General features: G+C 52.8%; 6 protein-coding genes across 6 annotated transcripts; 2 read left to right on the plus strand and 4 right to left on the minus strand.

Annotated features, from left to right (window-relative positions):
* Positions 1–374: 374 nt before the first annotated feature.
* Positions 375–874, minus strand: VTN00DRAFT_7548 (uncharacterized protein; the record flags this gene model as incomplete). Its single annotated transcript, XM_069434303.1, has 3 exons — positions 375–594; positions 647–720; positions 776–874. 3 exons carry the CDS (start codon positions 872–874, stop codon positions 375–377), a joined length of 393 nt encoding a protein of 130 aa, XP_069287598.1.
* Positions 875–3074: 2200 nt separating this feature from the next.
* Positions 3075–6472, minus strand: VTN00DRAFT_7549 (uncharacterized protein; the record flags this gene model as incomplete). The annotated part of the gene is made up of 16 exons (XM_069434304.1): positions 3075–3536; positions 3614–3650; positions 3757–3791; positions 3869–3944; positions 4212–4240; positions 4351–4365; positions 4431–4449; positions 4511–4595; positions 4656–4704; positions 4762–4782; positions 4845–4898; positions 5039–5052; positions 5185–5465; positions 5522–6079; positions 6133–6270; positions 6351–6472. The coding sequence occupies 16 exons, from the start codon at positions 6470–6472 to the stop codon at positions 3075–3077; spliced, it is 1995 nt and encodes a 664-aa protein (XP_069287599.1).
* Positions 6473–7138: 666 nt separating this feature from the next.
* VTN00DRAFT_7550 (uncharacterized protein) lies at positions 7139–12135 on the plus strand (the record flags this gene model as incomplete). Its single annotated transcript, XM_069434306.1, has 3 exons — positions 7139–7352; positions 7406–7526; positions 7584–12135. 3 exons carry the CDS (start codon positions 7139–7141, stop codon positions 12133–12135), a joined length of 4887 nt encoding a protein of 1628 aa, XP_069287600.1.
* A 1134-nt stretch (positions 12136–13269) lies between these two features.
* Positions 13270–13819, minus strand: VTN00DRAFT_7551 (uncharacterized protein; the record flags this gene model as incomplete). Its single annotated transcript, XM_069434307.1, has 2 exons — positions 13270–13440; positions 13520–13819. The coding sequence occupies 2 exons, from the start codon at positions 13817–13819 to the stop codon at positions 13270–13272; spliced, it is 471 nt and encodes a 156-aa protein (XP_069287601.1).
* A 2316-nt stretch (positions 13820–16135) lies between these two features.
* VTN00DRAFT_7552 (uncharacterized protein) lies at positions 16136–17067 on the minus strand (the record flags this gene model as incomplete). Its single annotated transcript, XM_069434308.1, has 4 exons — positions 16136–16371; positions 16533–16766; positions 16835–16855; positions 16908–17067. The coding sequence occupies 4 exons, from the start codon at positions 17065–17067 to the stop codon at positions 16136–16138; spliced, it is 651 nt and encodes a 216-aa protein (XP_069287602.1).
* Positions 17068–18341: 1274 nt separating this feature from the next.
* VTN00DRAFT_7553 (uncharacterized protein) lies at positions 18342–21367 on the plus strand (the record flags this gene model as incomplete). The annotated part of the gene is made up of 4 exons (XM_069434309.1): positions 18342–18722; positions 18793–19812; positions 19872–20108; positions 20165–21367. The coding sequence occupies 4 exons, from the start codon at positions 18342–18344 to the stop codon at positions 21365–21367; spliced, it is 2841 nt and encodes a 946-aa protein (XP_069287603.1).
* Between the last annotated feature and the right edge of the window lie 838 nt (positions 21368–22205).

Consider the following 22205-nt stretch of genomic DNA (forward strand, 5'->3'; position numbering starts at 1 on the left):
ACTCGTAAACGCCTGATATCTATCAGCCCCTCCCGAAAAGGTTACGCTCAGATATGAAAGAATTCCCACAGAAAAAGTAGTATCTAGAAAAAGGAAAACAAAAAAGAAAAAGGAAAGAAGAATATGAAACTGGGTGTCTGAGTGGGAAAATCTCCAGGAACAAAGGAAATATTAGAGCTTAAAAAAATCGAAGAAAAAACCTGAAAGGCTCTCAGTAACCGTTCCTATCCGTAGTCTGGCAATTTAAGCGCCGAATCGAGATTTCTAACCATTCAAAGAACATGAAATAAATTCAAAGAGGAAATACCCTTGGGATATCATCACGCTTTAATTAGATTCGAAGGAAAAATTCGGTCACAAGCCTGCCAGCCTTCCTAGGTGTCGCTAACTGTACATGAAGCATTGACCTTATTTGGTCGAGTGAAAGTGCGCATTGCATATGATCGAGTTGATGATTCTGAATGTCGTGCAGGCCGCTGGCTCTCGACGGCAGACGGCGGAGACGGATACGAATGGATCGACTCCCATGGACCGGTTGGATTTTCAGATCTTTGCGATTTGCGTTGCTTTCGCCTGCATCCATCTGCACAGTGCCTGTTGCCGTTAGAAATTGACCAACCAGATAAATGGACAGATAGGCGCTCACCTAGTTAGAGTGTCCTGGCGAGTAAAGCGACGGCCACACTGCTCACAGCCAAATCTTCTGGTCCCATGATGTATCTGACAGTTTCTATTAGCAACGTTCCTAGCCGAAGACCGATGAACTTCGGCTTACACTATCTATGTGTCTTTTGAGGTCTGTCCTCCTCCCAAAAGACCTCCCACAGATCTCACAACCGTAGTCCCTCTTCCGGTTAGGATCGTGCTTTTTCATGTGTTCTCGGCAGTTCGAGCGCCTTGTGAAAAGGTATCCACAAACGGTACATTTGAGACCGTTGGTTCCGGGTGACTTTTGACGCCGCGATGTTCTTGCACTGGTTTTGTCCGATTTTGGCGATCCTACGGATGAAGCCTGGGCAGAGTCTCTGCATTCACGTTCAATTGGTGATTCAATATTCGGGTCGAGTTCAAGAAATCTTTCACCGCCGTGTCCGTTTGATATCTGAGCAGCAAAGACGGCATTGTTGACTGTGGCGCAAGAAAGTTGTGCCATTCCGTGAACAGGGGTTTCACCACGCGCGTCTGGGAAAGGGGGCCGGTGTGGTATTGAAACATCCCAAGCTCTGTCAATCTCCTCCTTCACCCTGGCGGAATTTCCTGACGGCGTGCTAGTCTGAGAACGCGGTGTGACAGGCCATACACCCGAAAACTGATCGTAGAAAGTATTGTTGCTCCCTCCGATGGCTATGTTAGGACTATAACATAGAGGTGCGCTCATGCTGTGAGTAGCAAGGTTGGAGAATCCGAACTGAGAGCTGGAGACCGCAGGACGACTATTATACTGCTCATAGGATGTCGCTGTTGGGAAACCGCTGGCATTTAATGCGGCATCAGAAAAGCTTTGGCCCGGAATGATCTGACCCCCCCAGCTGTCAGAAGGGAGTTGCATCGACTCGGACGTTGGACAACTCCTCAGTCGGTTGAGGGGCATCTCCATTCCCCCATGCAAGATTCCAAGTCCGGTCAACTGCTGAGGATGGTTCACCATGATGGCAGGGTGTAGCTCTGCATGCGAAGGAGAGTAGTAATCCGGAGTGCCGTCAAGCACTGTAGTGTCTCCAGAAAACGTTTGCGCGAGTGGAGATGACGCCGGGAATGACTTCGGAGTGAGGTTCATAGCCAGAATGAGCGGGTGAAGGTCAAGATGAATGTAACGAATGGTCAAAAGGTGCTTGAGGGAGTTTAAAAGGGCTACTGCTTCCAGCCAATGAAGGGATCCTGGATTTGTTGTATATATCCAGGTCCGTAAGGACGAGACTGCGAAGTATATAAGTAGGATAGGGCAACATATAGCTGGCCGGATTCAGTGATGGTGGTGGTAGAGTGTGGCTGAACAAACGGTCAACATCGTGACCTGTATAACAATTGGAAGAGAAAGGCCACGGCATCAACGGCGGTGAGATGCTCTGGAACCTTGAGTACATGCCTAGACACGCAAGGCAGATTTGGGACAGGAGGGAGAACGGCCCTTGTCCTTGGACTCCAGCCATCGCACAGGCGTCCAGATAGGCGCGACACTTCCCTTAGCGCTGGAACTGTGTGATCAGGTATCAATGTCGGGACGAGGAGGGGAGCCCGGCGGGTCGTCTGAACAGGTCCTAACCTCTCCAGTGACCGGGGGAAGTGCGTTATGGGGAGAGCGTTCGGGGCCAAGCGAAGGGGGAGCTGGTCCATCGAGGGACGGGGAGGGCCTAGCAGGTACTGTAACTCTGTGTACGGCGGGTACCAAGCAGGGAGACAGGCAGATGGCCACCACGCCGCCGTCGCCCGGCCAGCTCTCGATCGAACGACAATTACCGCTGGCTTTGGCCGCATAACTCCAATATCGAAGCGGTTTAGCCAGGTCCCGATACTCTGGATAACCCTCTTGGCAAAACTGCAGTGCGCGTCGCCATGGCTGATTGGAAGACACAGGCGCACGGCCGAGAAATGAGATCAAAGAAAGAAAATGGAACAAATAGTGAGGCAACCGGAACGAGGAAACAGATTGACAGGCTCAGGAAAGTATGCCAATCCCCGACGTCTGCATGGTATATGGCTCTCTCTAAAGCCAACCATCCGTGTTGCTTGCTCAGATCGTGGGATGTACCAGTGGCCGCTGCCTGAAAGTGCCAGAGAGTCTTTTCCAATAATACTCTGGGGACGATCTACTTGGTGTGCATGAGACATGAAAATGGAAAAAAGAGTTGCTAAGTCGTCTTGATAATGGCGGTTGAACAAGCATCCGGAAACAATCGAGTGACAAGCCGCCGGCCTAGCGCTAGGGTTGTGGAGCCGGTGAGGCTAACCATGCATCATGTGCGTGTAGATATCATAATTGGCAGTGGCAATCTCCTCTTCGCTGTCGCGCCATATGCCACCTCATACATCCCCCACGGTTTTCCTGCGCCTCTCTGTCATACCTGATCGCACGTTTACAGACTATGCTGCTGGACCGCCATTGTAGCCGCCACACGGTCGACCTGGAGGCGCAACCTTTCCACCTCATCGATCACCTCCGAGAGACCAACACGTTCGAGACCGGCGGGTGCCGGGCCTGGCCCGCGCGCTTCGGGGCGCTGTCCCGGGCTGATCCTGCCCTTGCCTGAGGCCAATGACTGCATGTTGGTCCGAGTCGCGGCGGGGTGGAGCGGGGCATTGCGCCTGGGGAAATTTCCCTGGCCGGCCGAAAAGGGGACATTGTTTCCCCGGGATGTGGGTATTGGAGGACTCTGGCTGTTCCGACGCGAAACATATCGTCGGCTAGCTTCATATGCCATAATTATGGCTACGAATGGTAGATGGGTCACTTTGAGTAAAATAATCCGCACTCGTCGCAGGGCCCCCGCAGATAGGCAAAGTCGCAGGGGGCGAAGACAGAGGAGCGGAATAAGGTTCTGTCGGATGTGTGCCTGCAGTTAGCAACTTACGATTCCTCAGGATATTCATTCATCCTGGATCAACGCTTACTGACCATGGGAGGCATGAAATAAGTTAGCCGCCGGGAATTGCTGCTCTCCAGGACGTAGATCGACAGCCAAGGTGGACGTCAGCGGCAGGTTATCTCCAGTGGCTGTGCACAGCGCAGCACCTTACTGCGCGCAGGTTAATACTCACTGAAATAGATACTCTTCACGTGCATGAGCCATGACCTGCGGCAAACTGTCAGCTCATCTCCGGAGAACTGAAATCATCGACAGCCGCAGCAATATGTGGCTGTGATACGCACCCCTTCCAGGCTCATGCTCATCAAACTGATCAACGAGGATATCAGCAGGATGTTCGTCATACAGACGAAGACCAGCCTAGATTCCTGTCAGCTTTTCATGATGAACAACGCTAAGGAACTCGAGCCCGGCGCGCGGTTGGTGAGGTCGTGAAGAAGGCATCTAAACCACTTCAACGAGGAGAGGCCTCGAGGCGCTGAGCCAGGCCCCGCGGCGCAAGACATAGCAGCGCAGCGTAAATGGCGCTGCACTTAAGAAGTCTTCATGTGCTTAAACGTGATCGCAGATGCATGCGAGTCCAACTCAAGATACTCGGTTTTCGGGGTATGACAGGAGTTAACTCACATTAAGCCATAGCCGAAGATCGGGGAAATCTAGAAATTAGCGTGTCAGTCATCTAGACGCGAGAGCCAACCATTTCCGGTGAAACCCCGGAAATTTCAATTAGGACTGCATAACAACCGCCAAAGGTATGTGCACTTACTTCGTGCGCGATGTCCTGACAGCCAATCGATTTAGCCACCTCATGCAAAGACTTCTACGGCAAAGGATAGAATGACGCACAAGTCCTAGAACGTTCGATCTGCCTTGCGATGTCAGCGCTCCGAATAGCGGTGGAAAACCAGCAATCTTAACCGCCATACCCAAAGAACACTTTAACCAGAATCCATGACATCTCCCTTAGCGTTAGTCGATCGCGGGCCAACATCGTGAACGTTGTCAGGAACCCTAAACAACAAGTGACACGCTCAGCTGATATCCAAGAGCGTGTGGCTGTGAATATCATACCAAGATACAGAACGATGACCACGGGCATGAACTTGAGAAAGGCCTTCGTCTGTACAGAGCCCAATCAGCCATCTCGTTCGGACTTTACGCTGTACAAAGGCCATACCATCTCCTTGAGAACGGGTATCTATGAGTGGAAAAGTTAGCAAACAAAGTCTAAGATCGCCATATCGGCGTAGTCCGACGTACTAGGCTTCCAAAGTACGCATTTAAGCTTACAAGCGAGCAGATCCTGGACAGCGCCTGTGTTAGATGCAGTCAAAACACAAGAAAACGAGGCTTAACGTCGATTAGGGGCCCGAAGCTTGCCTGGGGACCAAGAATAGAGCTTCCAGAGAAAGTATATCGAAAGATAGGTCAGTGATGTAATCGTCTTCTCTGACCAGGCCCACAGTTCCTAGATAGTGCCACATCAGCGCATCATGTAGGAGCCCACCAAATGGCACATAGCGGAAGACAAGTACGGTTTCAAAAACGTTTCAGCTGAGGAAAACTTGCAAGGCAGACTCTCAAGGGGATGATGACTCACTGGAAACGACAAATGCGACTCCAGTTCCGATGATCGCCAGATTCCAAATGCTCCAGAAGCCCATCTGGTAGAACAACATTCCAGCATCTGCCATACCGCTCAGCTCATCATACGCAAAGGCAACAACCCAGGTATACATCAGGGATTCAAGGAGGCTAATTTTCGTTGGATCCCTCTCGACCAGCACCGCATAATATAAGACCAAGAAGGAAACAAAAAAGACAGCCTCAAAAGTCTTTCTATATACCGGAACCCGTAACCGCGAGTAGGGATCAGCCGTCCTAGAACATACGACTGGCGTTAACCCTTACTTCTCATCGGGGTCACCTGTTCCTACCTCTTGTTAAAAATCTGCGGTTTTTTCTTCGAATGCACACCGAGGGTATCCCAGAAAACGATTTCACCATTCCATATGTCGTCGATGATCCTTTGAACTACTTTCTGACTGAGGAATTTCTTGGCATGTGCGATTGTCGCAATCTCCAGGGCATTCAAGCCGTAGAATGCCGAGTATGGATCCACCATATAAGATCCTCCAGGTGCGCTTGCTGTTCTACGTGGGTCGTGTATAGAGCGACCTTCCGTCTTGTTCCCTGAACCGAAAAATCGAGAAATAGAGGTAGACGACTTGTCAAGGAGGGAAGTTCTCTCATCCGCCGCTCTATTGTACTTATCTCCCACGTTCGGTATGAAGCCAGACAAACCTCTCTCTGCTTCAGCGAGCCCTACTAAATCTCTCCTTGGAGAAGGGAGCTCCTGTAGCAAGAAGTCAATCATTTCGCGGTGAGAAAGACAAGTCAAAAATTGCCAAGCAACGAATTCACAAGCATATCCACGGCTCTCGTTGAGGCCCCAATCATCGTCGTTAACATTAGAGAATTGCCATTTCGATATCCTGGAAGGGGTAAGCTCAGGCTATCTCCCTGATCGAGGGATTGACAAACATACATCAGGGCACAGATTATGTTAGGATTATGGACGCTTTCCGACAAAGAAGCGATTAGTTGTCTGAGCTCGTGCCCAAAAACAGATGTCCTCATCTGCTCGAATGTGTATGGTACATCCGGGATGGCGCGTATTAGGTAACTAGATAACGTTTCCCGAGGTCAGTGCATGGACTAGGTACTGGGTAGGTAAACAGATCAAGACTCCAGGGAGGATGTTACTTGGAGATTTTCTGAACAACGTCGACCAGCGGCTCATCATCTGTGATCGTGGGGACTTCAAAGTCCTCATTCTCGACATGAGCACTCGATGATATCGAGGGAGCCAAGCCTCCAGCAACCATCTTGGCGATAAGTGGATCTCGGGGGACGAGGGGAGGACCAGCTAGGAATGGACAATTAATCAAACCGGGAAGGGGGAAAGTGACGACCTGTGGGCCCAATTTCTGTCAGTGATGCATAATGGTCAGAAAACTCGGAGTGTAACGTATCAATTGCCTAGAAAGCGTTGAGGGTGCATCTGTGTTATTGTTTAACTACGGACGGGTAACATACCTCTTGGCGTACAGCGTATGGGACCTCTCTGCAGGCAGCTCGAGAAATGATGAGTTTCTAACCTCTAATAATAAAGAAACTGCCAAATGCAGAATGGAGGAACAACGACACTGCTTCTCTCGAGAAACACCACCGCTAACACCAATTTTGAAGCTTCGAAGAGTCGAGATTTCAACGTGAGTGGGATGTTGCTGCACCTCACCGCCCGCCGGCGCGGAGTTGCTTATGTAAAGCGCGCCAGTTCATTCCTGTGACGTTGCCACTGCTCCACTGCGTCGCCTGCCATCCAACCTGCAGCGCACGCTGCCCTGCTCCTTCGTCGATCGACCGTGCTTATCTCCCTGGTTGCATCCAGTAGCCCTGCGAGGTCAGAGATAAGAGTCCTTTGTTCTTGACCGATGATGCCGTCGCTGTTCAGAAGGTCTTTGCGATGGTGATGTTGAATCGACACCACCATGGGACAAGGCTACTCCCTTACCACCCTCTCCGCAGGGTCGGCTGGCATCGACGTGCCGGAGCTGTCAGACCTCGTATATGAAAAGTCCCTGGGCGGTGCGAGGTTTATGAAGAGTATCCGGGCCAGACAGCAAAATGGCCTAGTTTTTGTAAAGGTTATCATGAAACCTTATCCTAGCATGAAGTTGGACCCATACATCAAAGCTATCATCCGTCCGTACACCGCCCGCAGATACTATTGGAAGCTCCCTAACATGCAGGAACAGGGGAACGCAAGCTGCTAGCCGACATCCCCAATGCGCTGGGGTATCAGCGAATTTTGGAAACCAGTACCAGTGGGTACCTTGTCCGTCAGTATATCCATAGCTCTCTATACGACCGAATGAGGTATGGACTCCACGCTTACATCAATTGTCTAATGCATCTGCTCTGACGCCCCTATAGCACCCGTCCATTCCTGGAGGATATAGAAAAGAAATGGATAGCTTTCCAGCTTTTATGTGCTCTGCGGGATTGTCATTCGCAAGATGTTTTCCATGGAGACATCAAGACTGAAAACATCTTGGTCACGTCTTGGAACTGGCTATATCTTGCTGATTTCTCGTCTTCGTTCAAACCGACATTTCTTCCAGAGGACAATCCGGCAGACTTCTCGTTCTATTTCGATACCTCTGGTCGACGAACCTGTTACCTGGCACCGGAGAGGTTTTTGGTTGCTGGAGAGGAGCCGGGAAACAGGACCGTCAATTGGGCAATGGACATCTTCAGTGCTGGTTGTGTCATTGCGGAACTTTTTCTTGAATCCCCAATTTTCACACTCAGTCAGATGTACAAGTACCGGAAGGGAGAGTATAGCCCGGAACATAGTCATCTGTCGAAGATCGAAGATACAGATATCAGGGAATTGATACTCCACATGATCCAGATCGATCCAGAATCAAGATACTCTGCGGACGAGTATCTCAGCTTTTGGAAGAACAAAGCATTTCCCGAATACTTCTACAGCTTCCTTCATCAGTACATGTGTCTGATAACTGACCCTTCCTCCGGCAGAACGCATGTTGACGCTGAGACTGGTAACATGGGTGAATCCGACGATAGAATTGAGCGGATATACTTAGACTTCGACAAGATATCCTACTTCTTGGACTCAACAACGAAGAATACGAAAGACGGTTCAAAATTCACGACGCCTAGACTCACAGGTCACACACTCCCTGTTCAGCTCGACCTGCCAAATTATCGACACCAGCCATCGAGCTCGCCGTCGCAGGTGGATGAGGGTGCTCTGATATTTCTTACTCTCGTTGTCTCTAACATACGAAACACAGCCAAATCATCCGCCCGGGTCAAGGCTTGCGACATTCTGCTGGCCTTCGCGGAAAGGCTCCCAGATGAAGCGAAGCTTGATCGGATACTGCCTTATGTTATGATTCTGCTTAATGACAAGTCAGATGTCGTAAAGGTGGCTGCGATACGCACCCTAGCGCAGCTTCTAGCGATGGTCCAGGTTGTGTCCCCGGTCAACGCTTACCTCTTCCCTGAGTATATCTTTCCGAGGCTTCAGCCGTTCATTCCCTCCTCGACTTCGAACCCGAGTCCCGTGGTCCGTGCAGCGTACGCCTCTTGTATTGCATCGTTGGCCCAGTCATCCCTCAGGTTCCTTGATATGATTCAAGCACTACGATCTGACTCGCGACTCCATGCCCTTCTCCCGGCTGGCTCCGAAGCAGGATGGACTGAGGATGTGACTTATCACAATCTCTACGATGTTGCAAGGGTTGATCTGTTAGATTATTTTGAAGTTCATACCAAAGCACTACTGACAGACAGTGATACCTCCGTTCGTCGGGCGTTCCTTGGTTCAGTATCCAGCCTCTGCGTGTTTTTCGGGAACCTGAAAACAAATGAAGTGATTCTCAGCCACTTAAACACGTATCTGAACGACAAGGATTGGATCCTGAAATGCGCCTTTTTCGAAGCAGTAGTTGGCATTGCAGCTTATGTGGGAGGCACAAGTCTGGAGGAATACATTTTGCCTTTGATGGTCCAGTCTTTGACAGACCCCGAGGAGTTTGTTGTGGAGAGAGTTCTTCGCTCCCTCGCAGCCATGGCGGACCTGGGACTGTTCCAGCGATCAACGACATGGGATCTTCTTCACATTGCGGTGCGCTTTTTCGTTCATCCGAATAATTGGATCCGTGAGGCTGCCGTACATTTTGTCGCCGTATCGACGAAATTTCTGTCACTTGCCGACAAATACTCGATCCTCACACCCCTCGTACGACCATTCCTCAAAACCAATATAACGGAGATCTCAGAAGCCGAAATTCTCGACGCACTTAAACGACCATTACCGAAGAGTGTATACGATATGGTGTTAATGTGGGCTTTGAAGTCTGAGAAGGGCATATTTTGGAAGTCAACAAGTCGAGATGGGATGTTCAATCTAAGCGGAACTGATAGTTATGTATCCAGAGGAAACTACAGAAGTTTTGGATCCTCGCTCAATGGGTACCCCAAGAATGAAGAAGATGAACAGTGGCTTTCCCGGCTGAGAAGCCTGGGGATGACGCAGGAGGACGAGTTCAAATTGTTGGCTCTTAAGGAATATTTCTGGAGAGTAGCAATGCGGCACGTCAAAGATACAGAAATCGGAACAGCTTCGCCTCTCAACAACATCATCGCTCTGACACAGCGTGGAGTAACGCCACAGACTGTGTTCTTTGACAAGAACCAGAGCGTAAAACAGCGTCGGGCCTCCGTCGGCAAGCAACCAGCTGCTACTAATAATGGAGAGCGGAAACCGCATACCATCGCCGATGCTCTGCTGGACGCATCGACCACCATCGAGAGTGCACAAAGCGCTCGCCGGAAACACCTACGGTCCAGGAGTCAGCGGCAAAACGGATTAACAGTGCCAATTCCGCGGTCGAACGCAGTGGAGGCTATCAAGACCGACTCACAGGCACCCTCCCCCATCTCGTCTTCACCAGGTGGACAGCCTGGTTCGCAAACATCGTCTACTCCGAGCTCGGACGTGGAGCAAAAGGCTTCCAGCAATGTACAGGGAACCGACAAGAACTCGGAGCAAGAAACACCAACAGAAGCAGAAACTCCTGTTGTGAAAAACTTGGCGTCGGGCGTTCAACGGAAACCGAGCGCTATAAGCCTACTCAATCGCAGGGATACTGCGAAGGCGTATGCAGAAATAAGCATGACCTCAGCAAACGCCTTTGGTAAAGTAGATCTACCGTCTCAGCGTGACACTTCAACCCCGTCTGCTCTGGCGATTGCACACGAGACAACTCGGAGAACTACTCCAGAGCCAGCTCCACAGCAGTACCATGCAAGCCATTCGTACGGTGGCAATGACCCGCGGATCCTGAGGCTTCTGGATTCTGTCTTCGCAGAGAACTACCCTACCGATTTCTTCGACCTTGGTCCGTACGTCAAGGAGCTTGACATCCGCCGGCCAATCAAGAAGGTTAGTGGACAAGGTCAGGACAAGGTCTGGAGACCGGAAGGCAACCTGGTTGCCATGTTCGGAGAGCATAACGGGCCTGTCAACCGTGTAGTGGTAGCACCAGACCACGCATTCTTCGTCACCGCTTCGGATGACAGCACCGTCAAGGTGTGGGACACTACGCGCCTGGAGAAGAACCTGACACCACGGTCACGCCAGACACACCGTCATGCGGCTGGTGCCAAGGTCAAATCCCTGTGTTTCGTTGAGAACACTCACACCTTCGTCAGTGGTGCCACGGATGGAAGCATCCATGCTGTGAAGATTGACTACCAGAATGCGAACGAGACGATCAGATACGGCAAGCCTCAGCTCGTCCGGGAATATCAACTACCGTCCGCCGAGGATGGCTCTGCCGAATACGCAGTGTGGATGGAACACTTCCGCTCAGAGGCGCAGTCTACCTTGCTCATTGCCACAAATACCTGCCGCATTCTGGCGCTGGACATGAAAACCATGCTTCCTGTGTATTCGCTGCAGAACCCCGTCCACCACGGAACGCCCACGACATTCTGCTGCGACAGGAAACACACCTGGCTCGTCGTGGGCACTTCCCACGGGATCCTCGACCTCTGGGACCTCCGCTTCCGTGTGCGCTTGAAGGCGTGGGGTCTTCCCGGCGCGAGTACCATCCACAGGCTCCAAATCCACCCGACGAAGGGCCGTGGGCGTTGGGTCTGCGTCGCGGGCGGTAGCAGCCACGGGAGCGAAATCACCGTCTGGGACGTGGAGAAGGTGCAGTGCCGCGAGGTCTACCGGGCTGCGTCTGCCTCCTTCATCGCCAGCCCTGCTGCTGGGACGAATGGCAGCCCGCGCAACGCCAACGCCCACAACCACCCGGTCATAAACACGGCATGGAAGGACTACGAGGCCTGGCGCGTCGACGACGACCGGCCCGAAGGCATGCTCAACCGGTTTGCGACCACGGCAGGAGGACTCGATCCTGCGGGCCTTGGAGGGCCAGCGTCCAGCGTCGACCGCAACGGCATCTGCGCGATAGCAGTCGGCTTCGACATGCCCGAGGACGGCAGGGAAAACAGCACGAAATGCGGCTTCATCATCTCCGCCGGCTCGGACCGCAAGATCCGCTTCTGGGATCTCGCGCGACCGGAGTTCTCGACCATCGTGAGCGGACTCGACATGATTCCGGACGGCCCTGCCGCTACCGGGCGGCCTCGGTACGAGACGGTGCAGCCGAGTCCGAGTCTGCTGATGACCACGGAGCACATCCCCAGCTTGTCTGCTGCGGCGGTTGCAAAGGGTGGAGCCGGTCCCGGGGGCAAGGGCGGTTCGAGGAAAGGTGCGGGCGGCGGAGGCGGACGGCCACCGCGCAGTACGGTGATCAGTCTGCAACAGCAGCAGTTGCTGAAGAGCCATCTGGACTCGATTCTGGATGTGGCGGTGTTGCGGGTGCCGTACGGGATGATCGTGAGTGTGGATCGGGCGGGGATGATCTACGTCTTTCAGTGATCCGGTGTCCTCATCTTGCTTTCCGGTACTTTTGGATTGGAAGAGTGGTAACACGACAGTGAAAAAAAAAACGTTTTCGGTTCATGATTTTGCTTTTCTTCTAGCGGGTAATTGGTTCACCGGTTTTGACATCTCTTAATGTTATTCTCTGGAGTTACGCAGACATGTTTTTTTTTCCCCTAACATTTTTTCCCCCACGATGTTGCTTTTCCCATGATGTCGATCGATGGCAGGTCATTTGTTACAGATTAGATCCGATAGAACGATTCCCATGTCCCATTCATGTAATAGTCACGTGTTTCTGTCCTGTCCTGTCCTGTCTCCGATTCGAGCTACGATAATAAATAATACATTAGACCAGATCACGATCACCACTGCTTTACCATACGTGAAAACCTTCCCCGATAATCGGGTTTCCACGTGATAATAGATGACATGACAACAGTGGCTGTTCGGTGTCAGGTGTCAGGTACCTAAGAAGTTTATATGTTGGGTTGGTTAGGTACTCAGCGAGCCGGTCAGCCCTTTCCTTTTGGTTCTGTGGATTCGGATTCGGTGAGATAAGTACGTAGGAAGGGCGCAGCCCTAGATACCTAATGCATGTACAGTACATATTTTGCTTAAAAAGGGGTTTCCTCCCCCTCTCGGGCGGCCCGATGGAATCCTAGGTCCTTTTCATGAGTCAGCTATAGTAGGAATGAACCATTGACTGACCCTTTTAGTTTCGTTCAACTCATCATGTAATCTTCATTCTTCCGTTCGAGAAGATAAGAGTACCTATTCAGTAGGTACTGACTGCCGTTATTTGGTCGGATCATTATTATCATCGGCCATGGGCGAACCGGAGTTGGACGAATAAGCCTCACGGTTCTATCGGGTCTAACCCGCGACATCTTGACATCGGCTACAGAAGCCAAGGCCAAGGCTCACAAAATCTGGATAGTCGCAATTCCCTGTCGAGCAAACCGGTTCGAAGGGGGGGGAGGGGGGTGTTGGCCTGAAAGAGGCTGCTCATGATTTGCATTGACAGATCCGGCTGGTTTTCTAGCAGTGCCTCGCTGTGAAATATGGTTTGCTCCGACCGGATCTCCCCAGTAGGGGAAGTAGATCTGTGTCTTTTGCACCCATGCAGTCTCATTTGGCGCCGCAACGACTCGAGGGGGGAAACATCAGAAGCTGCTGTGCAAATGGGTCAATTGCAATGGACAGGATCACGATGATCGCACCAGCGGTTGCGATGCTGGGCGTCACGCCCCAGAGCATCTCCAAAGACCCGAAGATTCCACGGCTGGCTTGATCGAAGGCCTGCAGGTTGTACAGTGGCCTCCGCACCCGGTACTGATTCCACTTGAGCCGACTGAGGCAGTTCGTCACCGAGACAGACCAACACGGCTGCTTTCCCGACGATCACCATGATAGATATGACGGCGTTGGGTGAGATTCGGTATGCCCAGCTCGCGTAGGCCGTTCCCTGCAGGTACGTCAGAAATAGCATGAGGAGGACCAAGGCCGCAACACTCAATGCGGCGCTCCCGATTTCCCACCCCCATGACCCTGCGAAGTTGAACCAATTTCGGGACGTATGCCGTGTCTCCGCAGCATTCGACGGTGACTCCGCCTGTAGATTCGTTTTGCTTTCATTCTCGGCGGACTCGCGGCTTTCCACGGTCGCGTTTTCAGTCATCTGCAGTTGAGGGCGATCGCTGAGCTCCGATTGCTCATCCCACTGGTTGGAAGGTATACTAGTTGGAAGGTATATGATGGGTATCGGGCCTCCATCAGAGTCCAGCAATGAGCCAAAAAGACAGTGAGAGAGAAATCACTGACACTTGAAGCTGTCGTCTCCAGAGGACCCCACAGCCAGAGCCAAATGAGGACACAGCCGGTTGAAAAGCTGGCAATCTCCCTGGCGCATTCATCATTACAAAAGTCTGTGCTGTGAAAAACTAATCGCCGATCCCATGGTGGGCATGGGTATGATTGGCCTAAGGACAAACATTGCGGCTGAACTGTGAGGCCCAGTCTCAGGCCACCAGCAGCTTCATGCGTAAACACGATTTCATGTGTGCATGGCACCATTCGACTGCATTAGCCATGTTACAGCCTTGTCGCCCTCCAATAGGATGGTCCAGGTTGTGATTTGCTAGATGGTATGTGGCAGGCTGGCAGCCTGGAAGTACCCTTAGCGTTTCATGTGCAGCCGAAGCAGCTTTGACGGATACTCATTCATCTATAACCTGGCTTCTCCTATAATTTTTAGAAGAGTGGCAGTTCAATTAAATCACACGGCCCATCCAAAAATGACATAGGATTCTGGTTCCATACACTACTATATCATAGGTATCTTTTGGCAGATTGCTAGGTATTCTACACCCATGTGACTTTGAAGCTACTGGAGAGTAGGTAACAAGACACTACCTATGATATGCCACAGACGGTAGACAAAGCAGGCCCGGTTCAGATTGCAGTATAGTGAAAGCGACGAGGTAGGTGACTTGGACAGAGAGAAGAGAATGCTGAAAGATACCACTGTACTGTTTTTCAGTATATACAATCACTCCCAATCTGATGTGATCCTTTCCAAATCGTCCGTGCTCGGGACCTTATATATATACATTAGGCGGGTAGGTAGGTATATATAGTTATATATATATATATATATATATACGAACAGAACCCTCCAAACCGAACCTGAACCCCACCTACGCATGGATACACATACGCAAACCCAGTACCGTACACCGGTCAATTGATCAGTCGATTAGTCGATGAGGATGATGAAGATAAGGTATTTTGTATGACGTATGAAGTTACATACGCTCTGACTTGTTTCTGACTTCTGACTTCAAAAAAAAGGTAGACCCTTATTACTCTTATTACTGTATGTGGCCGGTCGGTAGGTGGGTAGGCAGGCTAGACAGCCTAGACAGCCTAACGCGACAGGTACTATTACCCTGATTTGTATTTTATGCATACATCTATGTACATGTTAGCAGCCAAGATGCGGAGAAGTAGAGCTACTGTATTGTACCTCCACCCAAGAGATTAGCGATTCTCGGAGGATTACAGAGGAACTAGGATGGAAGGGAGGGGAGGGGAGGGGAGGGGAGGGGAATAGTGGATTTGAATGAGTGGTGTTTGAAAAGGGAAAAGAAAGTGAGATCAGATCCAGTCCGATCTGATCCGATTCAACGCAGGCCAATCGATCGGCAGTCTTTCGACACATGGAGATCCAAGAGAAAGGGAGCGTAAGAGGAAAACTGAAGGGCAAACCCGGGTAATTTGTCATGATTGGTACTACTGTGTACATGCTGCATCTCTGCAGAGCCTGAACCTAAGAGGCTAAAGTACTTAACTACCTACCTAGGTAGGTAGTTAGGAATCTGTTAGATGTTAAGATTGTTAGGCACTTACTATATTAGGTATGTATACTGTATGAGGATCATCGGGTCGGGTTGGTTTTTGTCAGTGAGGTCAGTGCCATGCCATCCATCTAACGTTATCGTTCTGTGGGGTATGTTCCCCTCCTCTCCTCCCATTCGTCATTCGTTACACATATCTTCTTTTTTTTTTTTTTTTTTTCCGAACAGCATGCCATGTGGAAAAGAATTTGGAAACAAAAAAAAAAAAGTCAATAATCCAAGATTCGAGCTTTTTTCAGGAGCAGAAGTTCAGAAGAAGCTTGTTCCCATATACTACGTAGTATTTGTTAGTAACGAGAAAATGGATCGCGTCCCGCCGGACCCGCGTTTCGCGTCTCTGGAGCAGAGCAGCCTGGCAGGGCAGCAAGCAAGGTGCAAAGATCTTGTGTCTTGGCGCGATGCTCACCGCCTCGAACCCCTCTGTCTGTGCTTGTCTGATATGTATGCACATGTGTACTGCGACGTATGTCTCAACTTCGATGCCAGGAACGTCGTTCCCTCACAACTTAGTCCAGTCGAAGGGAACTCGACGAGCAGCAGAGACGGCAGGCAGAGACGGCCGAGGGGCTCAACAAAGCTCAGGCGGGCTTAAGCGCGAACCTTAAGCCGCTGTGCGGGCGGGGCAGATGGATGAGATACCGCTGCGAAGGGAACGTGAACTCCGGGACTGTGCGGCTGTGCCTGAAAATCAGGAGTGGAGTGATTTGTTTCATCTTTATCGCGATGGGGATCTCGAGCTTGTCTTCCCAATCCGTGGTCGGGATGGTGATGATGGAGAGCAGGGAGATGCAGCTGAAACTCGCAGACTGGGCAGCTGGAGAGCACTGTACATGTATGCAGAGTACATGTACATCGGTGGAGACGGCGATGTCGAGCTGTGCAGTGCAGTAGCAGCAAGTAACTCTCTGTACCTGTACAGAGATGGACCACTTCCTGCGGAGGATTCGCCACGCCAAGTATCCGGGAGCGACTCACCTGCAGCGTCTTGCGTGCCAAGAGCCGGCGCAAAGGCGCAAGAGTGGGAGAGGAAGGCTTCACTCTCTCCCTCGAGCTGCATGTCCGACGCAAGTAGAATCGAGGGTCCTGTCCGGATCACGGACAGCTTGTCTATGGTCCAGTGGAGTCCCGGGTGCCTCGACCGTCCGTACAGGTATCCTGCCACACCACTGCTGTGGTCGAGAGCCCATAGTTCACAAACAAGGCGCTGTTCTAAGAATACGATTTTCTCCAAGACCATTCTCTGTCTCGGTCTGCAAACAAGGACACAGGAGCCGTACCTGACCCAAACGCAGCGACCCCTGGCTAGCGTCAGGGGTGCGTTGCTAGAACGCTGGTACGTGCGGCACGGACCCCACCGCTTTTTGCCATGGTTCGGTGGTCCGGCGAACCGTTCAGGTTCAGGGAGGGAAAGAGAGCGACGCTGATCGCCAGCGCTGGGAGCAGCGCGCTGTCTGTGACCGGCTGCGTTTGGCAGGAGCCCAGGGGTCTGGCTCTTGACGATGCAGCTCATGCGTGATGGCCTGAAACTCTCGCATTCCAGAACTGGAGTCGAAGAAGGATCCCATGTGGGACGATAAACTTCACCTGTCGTCCTGTTTTTTGTCAACTCTGAAGTTTGTTGTGATAGACTTTTTTTTTTGGTGGATCTCCGACGGCTGCCGGGAGACGAACGCATCCCAGGAAGGCTGCACTGCAGGACAAACAGAGCAGGACAGCTGTGCGTTTGTACAGAGAGGGTGGTGGGCAGGTCCTCCAGCGGTCGCTCGGATGTCAACTCGACTACTGCGTAGGCGGATAATAATAGCATTATTATTATTATTATCATTATTATTATTATCATCACCACTGACAGCAGATCATCGGGTTCCTGATAGAGATACGAACCGTGCGCCAGGAGAGGGAGAGCCGGTACCCCTGAGGGACCCATCCAAACGGCCTTCCTGCAGCCCTGAGGATCCTGTTATCGACTGTTTGAAGGGTTCGATACATCGATATCTCGATGTGCTGCCGTGTACACAGTAGACGTGGTAGAGCGTGGAGCTGCTGCAGGAACCGTGGACGAGAGTTCGGGCGGGACGGCGTCTCCGTAGCCCTAGTCGTACTACATACAGTCTTTCGACAGACTGCATCCTGCATACCGACACAACACTCCATCCTGAGCCGTCTGAACTCCTTTCCACTGACTGGCATCATCGAGATCCCTTGCAGCGTCTCCCGGCTCGTGGCGGCCGGCCTCGCGTGCAAACCCAGACCGGCGTCGCAGGCCACGCGCGGCGCCGACGCTCTCCTGGGGACGCGGGAGCTTGTTCTGCTCTGTTCGTCCAACTAGCTTCAGGAGCGTGCTCGGTCCATCGTCATCTGCCCCCCCCCCCAAACCTCCTCTCTGCCGGCCCTTTCTCTTTTCACATCCCTCCTCCCACGCTCTTTTCCCTTCTCTGCTTCCTCCGCCCCATCGGTGAGAAGAGGTGAAGAGGTCTCTTGCGAGTCTTCTTCTTCTCTGCCGCGGCGTTGAACATCTCGTCCGGGAGATGTTCTCTGTTCAATTGCGCTGGCTGTCATAGTTCCACGCGCCCGCTCCTTTTGCTCGTCGTCCCCCTTTTTCCCTTATCGCTGGCAGTCAGTCTCTTTGTGTTTCTGACTCGTCTTTTCTTGTCGACCGGATCGTTCACTCTCCTCTGATCATATCCCGGGTGCTGCACATCCAGCGTTTCAAGAAAGAAGAAAGATATATACATGATATAACCGAGCCATATTTTCTGATCGACGTCATATCCATCCGTCAAGATGGGACCGTCACTGAAAGACGCCTCGTCCTTTGTCCGCCCGAGAACCAGCGACCGTCCAGCGACCCGGGATCAGGATGCCTCGCTCGTCATCCCCAGTCGCACCTCGTCGCTGCACTCCCGCATCACGCAGCCCATCCCGTCGTCGCTCAACCAGAAGCCCCAGCCACAGCGGACGCCCAAGACCCTCACCCATGCCTACATGGTCTGCGGTGTCGGCCGCGAGCCCTCCCAGTGGGTGAAGGCCCCGCCGCCCCCCCAGGGCAAGATCGCCCACATGAAGGGCGCCGTGGGCCAGTTCTGGCTGCCCGAGATCCTGGGAAGCAGTCCGCGGTTGGAGCAGGACAATGAGATTGCCAAAGCCTTGCATTCCGCCATGCGGGTAAGTAGAATGAATTCCCCCCCCCAGATGGATCGACATGATCCCGGGCATTCGGGCTAACGGACTCCAGGCATGCTTCCCCCACGACGTCGAGATCTGCACCGGCAAGACCCAGCCGCACTGTGTGCACCACGCCTTCGTCCTGCAGCAGGACTCGTCGCACACGCTGTACGGTATCGCTCTGCGCGTGTGGTCCCGCGCGGACGAGAAGCGCGCAGAGACCATCCGCGAGCTGCGCAAGAAGACGGAACCCGATTTCTACGACAACCCCGACGAGACCTACTGGATCCCGTACTGTCTCAGCTTCCTCTCGCGGTACCCTCTCTACGACCTGCTGGGTGACTACCTCCGGGGCATGTGGATCCACTGGAACAAGGCCACCAACCTGTTCCACGCGGAGGAGGTGTCTCGCATTCTCAGCTTCCCGGCCCCTCGCCTGAACGATCTGGTCCGGATCGACATGAAGGACTATGCGCTGTGCTACCAGTTCCCGTCCTCCCCGACCGGCTTCCAGAACTTCGCCATGTGGCCGCTCTTCACCTGTCTGTCGATCCCCAACATCGTGGGGGTGATCGAGGCGGCGGTCTCCCCGACGCGCCGGATCATCTTCGTCAGCCACTACCCCGCGATGCTGACGGTGGCCGCGGAGACGATCCGGTTCTGTGTGCGTGTGTACGAATGGAGCGGTCTCTACGTCCCGGTCGTGCACGCCCGTCATGCCAAGGACCTCGTGCAGGAGCCGGGCCCGTACATTCTGGGTGTCACGGCCGAGTGCCGCTCGCTGTTCACGGCGCCATCGGATGCTCTGGTGGTCGACCTCGACCGCAACTTCGTTCTCACCTCGAGCCCTCCGAACATCCTCACGCCGGGCCAGAGGACCAAGATGATCAACCGTCTGACCCAGGCGCTGAACGGCGATGTGACCCCCACCGGGGTTCCTCAGCACCTGCGCTCCGCCTACGGCGGTGGCAAGCTGATCCCGGCCGGCCAGATCATCGTCATGAGGGGCGAGGTGGAGAGCATCCAGGACCCGCCATGGTGGAACCAGGACGGCGTCATGAGCGTCATGGACCATGTGTGTGAGAAATTGGTGAGTTGCCTCTTGCTACACATCGTAGGGGCGGCGTTTGGCTAACTGTTATCCAACAGGGACGCAACACGGGCGTGAAGGCGCTCTTCGGTGGCTCCGTGAAGAAGCCGCTCATGACCAAGGTCTCCATGAGACATCTGAACGAGATTGTCCGTGAGCGCAACCAGTACTCCCGGGATGCCATGGAGGCTTGGCAGGACTTTATCAACCTCAAGGGCCGAATGGACACGGAGCTGTCCAAGGTCACCAAGCGCAACAACTTCCTGGTCGAGGAGTTGGAGACCTGGAAGCAGCAGGTTGGTCTCGCGTATATGATAATAGACTGTAAACGGCTGGCTAACTCCCCATGCAGTTCCTCAAGTTCCAGACGTTCGCCGAGCAGCTCACGAAGGAGACTTCGGAGCTCAAGGTCAAGATTGAGAACCACAAGCGTGAGAACCGTCGTCTCGCCGCGCTTATTGACCAGCAGAAGGATGATGCGGCCCGTCTCACCCTCCGTCTCTCTGGCACCGAGAAGCAGCGTGACGATGCCCTCGAGGCTCTGGTGCTGCAGCAGGAGATCGCAGAGGAGCTGGAGCGCGAGAGGAAGCGCAACCAGAAGGAGCTGGCCGCTCTGCAGCACACCAACGCCACGCTCTGCCGCCAGCGTGACGAGGCTCAGCGTGTGGTGGTGCACCTCAACAGCCTGATCAACGGCCAGGCTCACCACATGGAGCACTTGATCCGCTCCCTCGGCAACGCTCCGGAGCTCGCCGACTACATCGAGCAGGGCTTCGAAGATGCCCCCGAAGAGCAGCAGCAGGAGGAGGAGGAGGAGGAGGAGGAAGAAGGAGGAGGAGGAGGAGGAGAAGACAGCAGCCGCGACCGCACTGCGAGCAAGGGCCGCGATCGCACCGAGAGCAGGGCCACTGCTTCATCGTCCAAGTCGAGCTCCCGCATGGAGACCAGCGGCCGCAGACGTGAGGGCAGTGGCACCGCGCGCCCTGATATGGAGAGGCACCTGCGGAACATCCATGGTAAACCAAGCAAGCGCGCCACTAGGCTCAGTATGTCTGACGTCGCAGATCGCTACCTGAGAGACAAGACCGATGCGATCGCAGACATCATCCGCAATATCAGCGAGCAGTGCGCTGCTGCTGTCGAAGGTCTGCACATGGCCCAGGATGCTGAACAGGATGGCGGGGACATTGACGACGAGGGCCGGGCTCCCTCCCGTGATGGCCACGACCAGTCCTCCGTCCGCGAGGGTAGCGAGATGGGCGACGGTGACACCAGCTACCTGAACGCGGACCACCGCGCCTCGAGCGTCCCGCCGACCCCGGATCTGGTTCACAACCGGTCCAGCACGTCGATGTCGATGGTCAGCAGCTCGACCATCCCGGAGAGGTCGAGCCAGCAGTACGGCCCGGGTGAGATCCCGACCAAGATCGTCGAGGATGATGACGAGCACGTCCACGAGACCGACGGTGTTGACGACCAGACGGAGACGGGCACGGTGTCGAAGCAGGCCAGCCAGGATCTGATGCGGCCGAGCACCACCCGCGTTGTTGCGTAGGCTGACAGAAGAATGAAACATTGCGTTGATCATTTGAAAGCAAAAGAAGTGACCATGCCCTCGGCTCCGATGACATGCACGATCGATACCTGCTGCTGCTGTTTGCAGAAAATAGAAGAATGGGCCAGTTGCAATATATCAAACGGCGCTGTCTTTGGGATTTTGTTTTTTTTTTTTTTTTTTGAAAGTTATATCTATCTTTGTCATATTCCCCCATGGTTCGTTTTTTGGCTTCTCTTCCCCTCTTCTTGATTCCCTTCAACGGAAGTCTTGGGATATCTTCTCTTTCTCTCTTGGAGGTCGGATTGTCTTTCTGTCTAGTTTTTTTTTTCTGTCTTCTGTGACGGTCATCCGACCCGAGCCGGCCACACCCGCTTACGCGCGTGTCTGGTGCAATCGCACGTGGGAGGGTGCGAGCAGTCTCCGCATGTAGACCAGACATCCTGTCTATGTTTCCTATGTATCTTATCATCTGTCTGCACGCTGTCAGTCTTTCTTTTGTCTGTCTCTCCCGACTGAACCGAACTGAAATCGAAGTGAAACGCCGACCCGGACTGCCGATTGAATCGATGGCCGGGCGGCGGATAACAGTGTCAGTGTCTTTTTATATCAAGTGTATCGAATTGTAGTCTCGTTTTTCCAGGATCTTTGTCTATTCTAGCTGTATTTAGTCTTGTTGTAGTCCTTTTTTTTTAGTCCTGTCTTAGGTATCTGATTGATTCCCATTGAGTTAGTCTGGTTGGTAGTTTATTTTACGTCGTGGTCTAAGGTCCTTCGTTTGACGAAGGTTGGTTGGTCTATTGATTCTATTCTACTTCATCACCATGGAAGGGGACCA

Source organism: Thermoascus crustaceus (assembly GCF_041956765.1).
Source record: "Thermoascus crustaceus strain CBS 181.67 unplaced genomic scaffold VTN00scaffold_4, whole genome shotgun sequence".
NCBI lineage: Eukaryota > Fungi > Ascomycota > Eurotiomycetes > Eurotiales > Thermoascaceae > Thermoascus > Thermoascus crustaceus.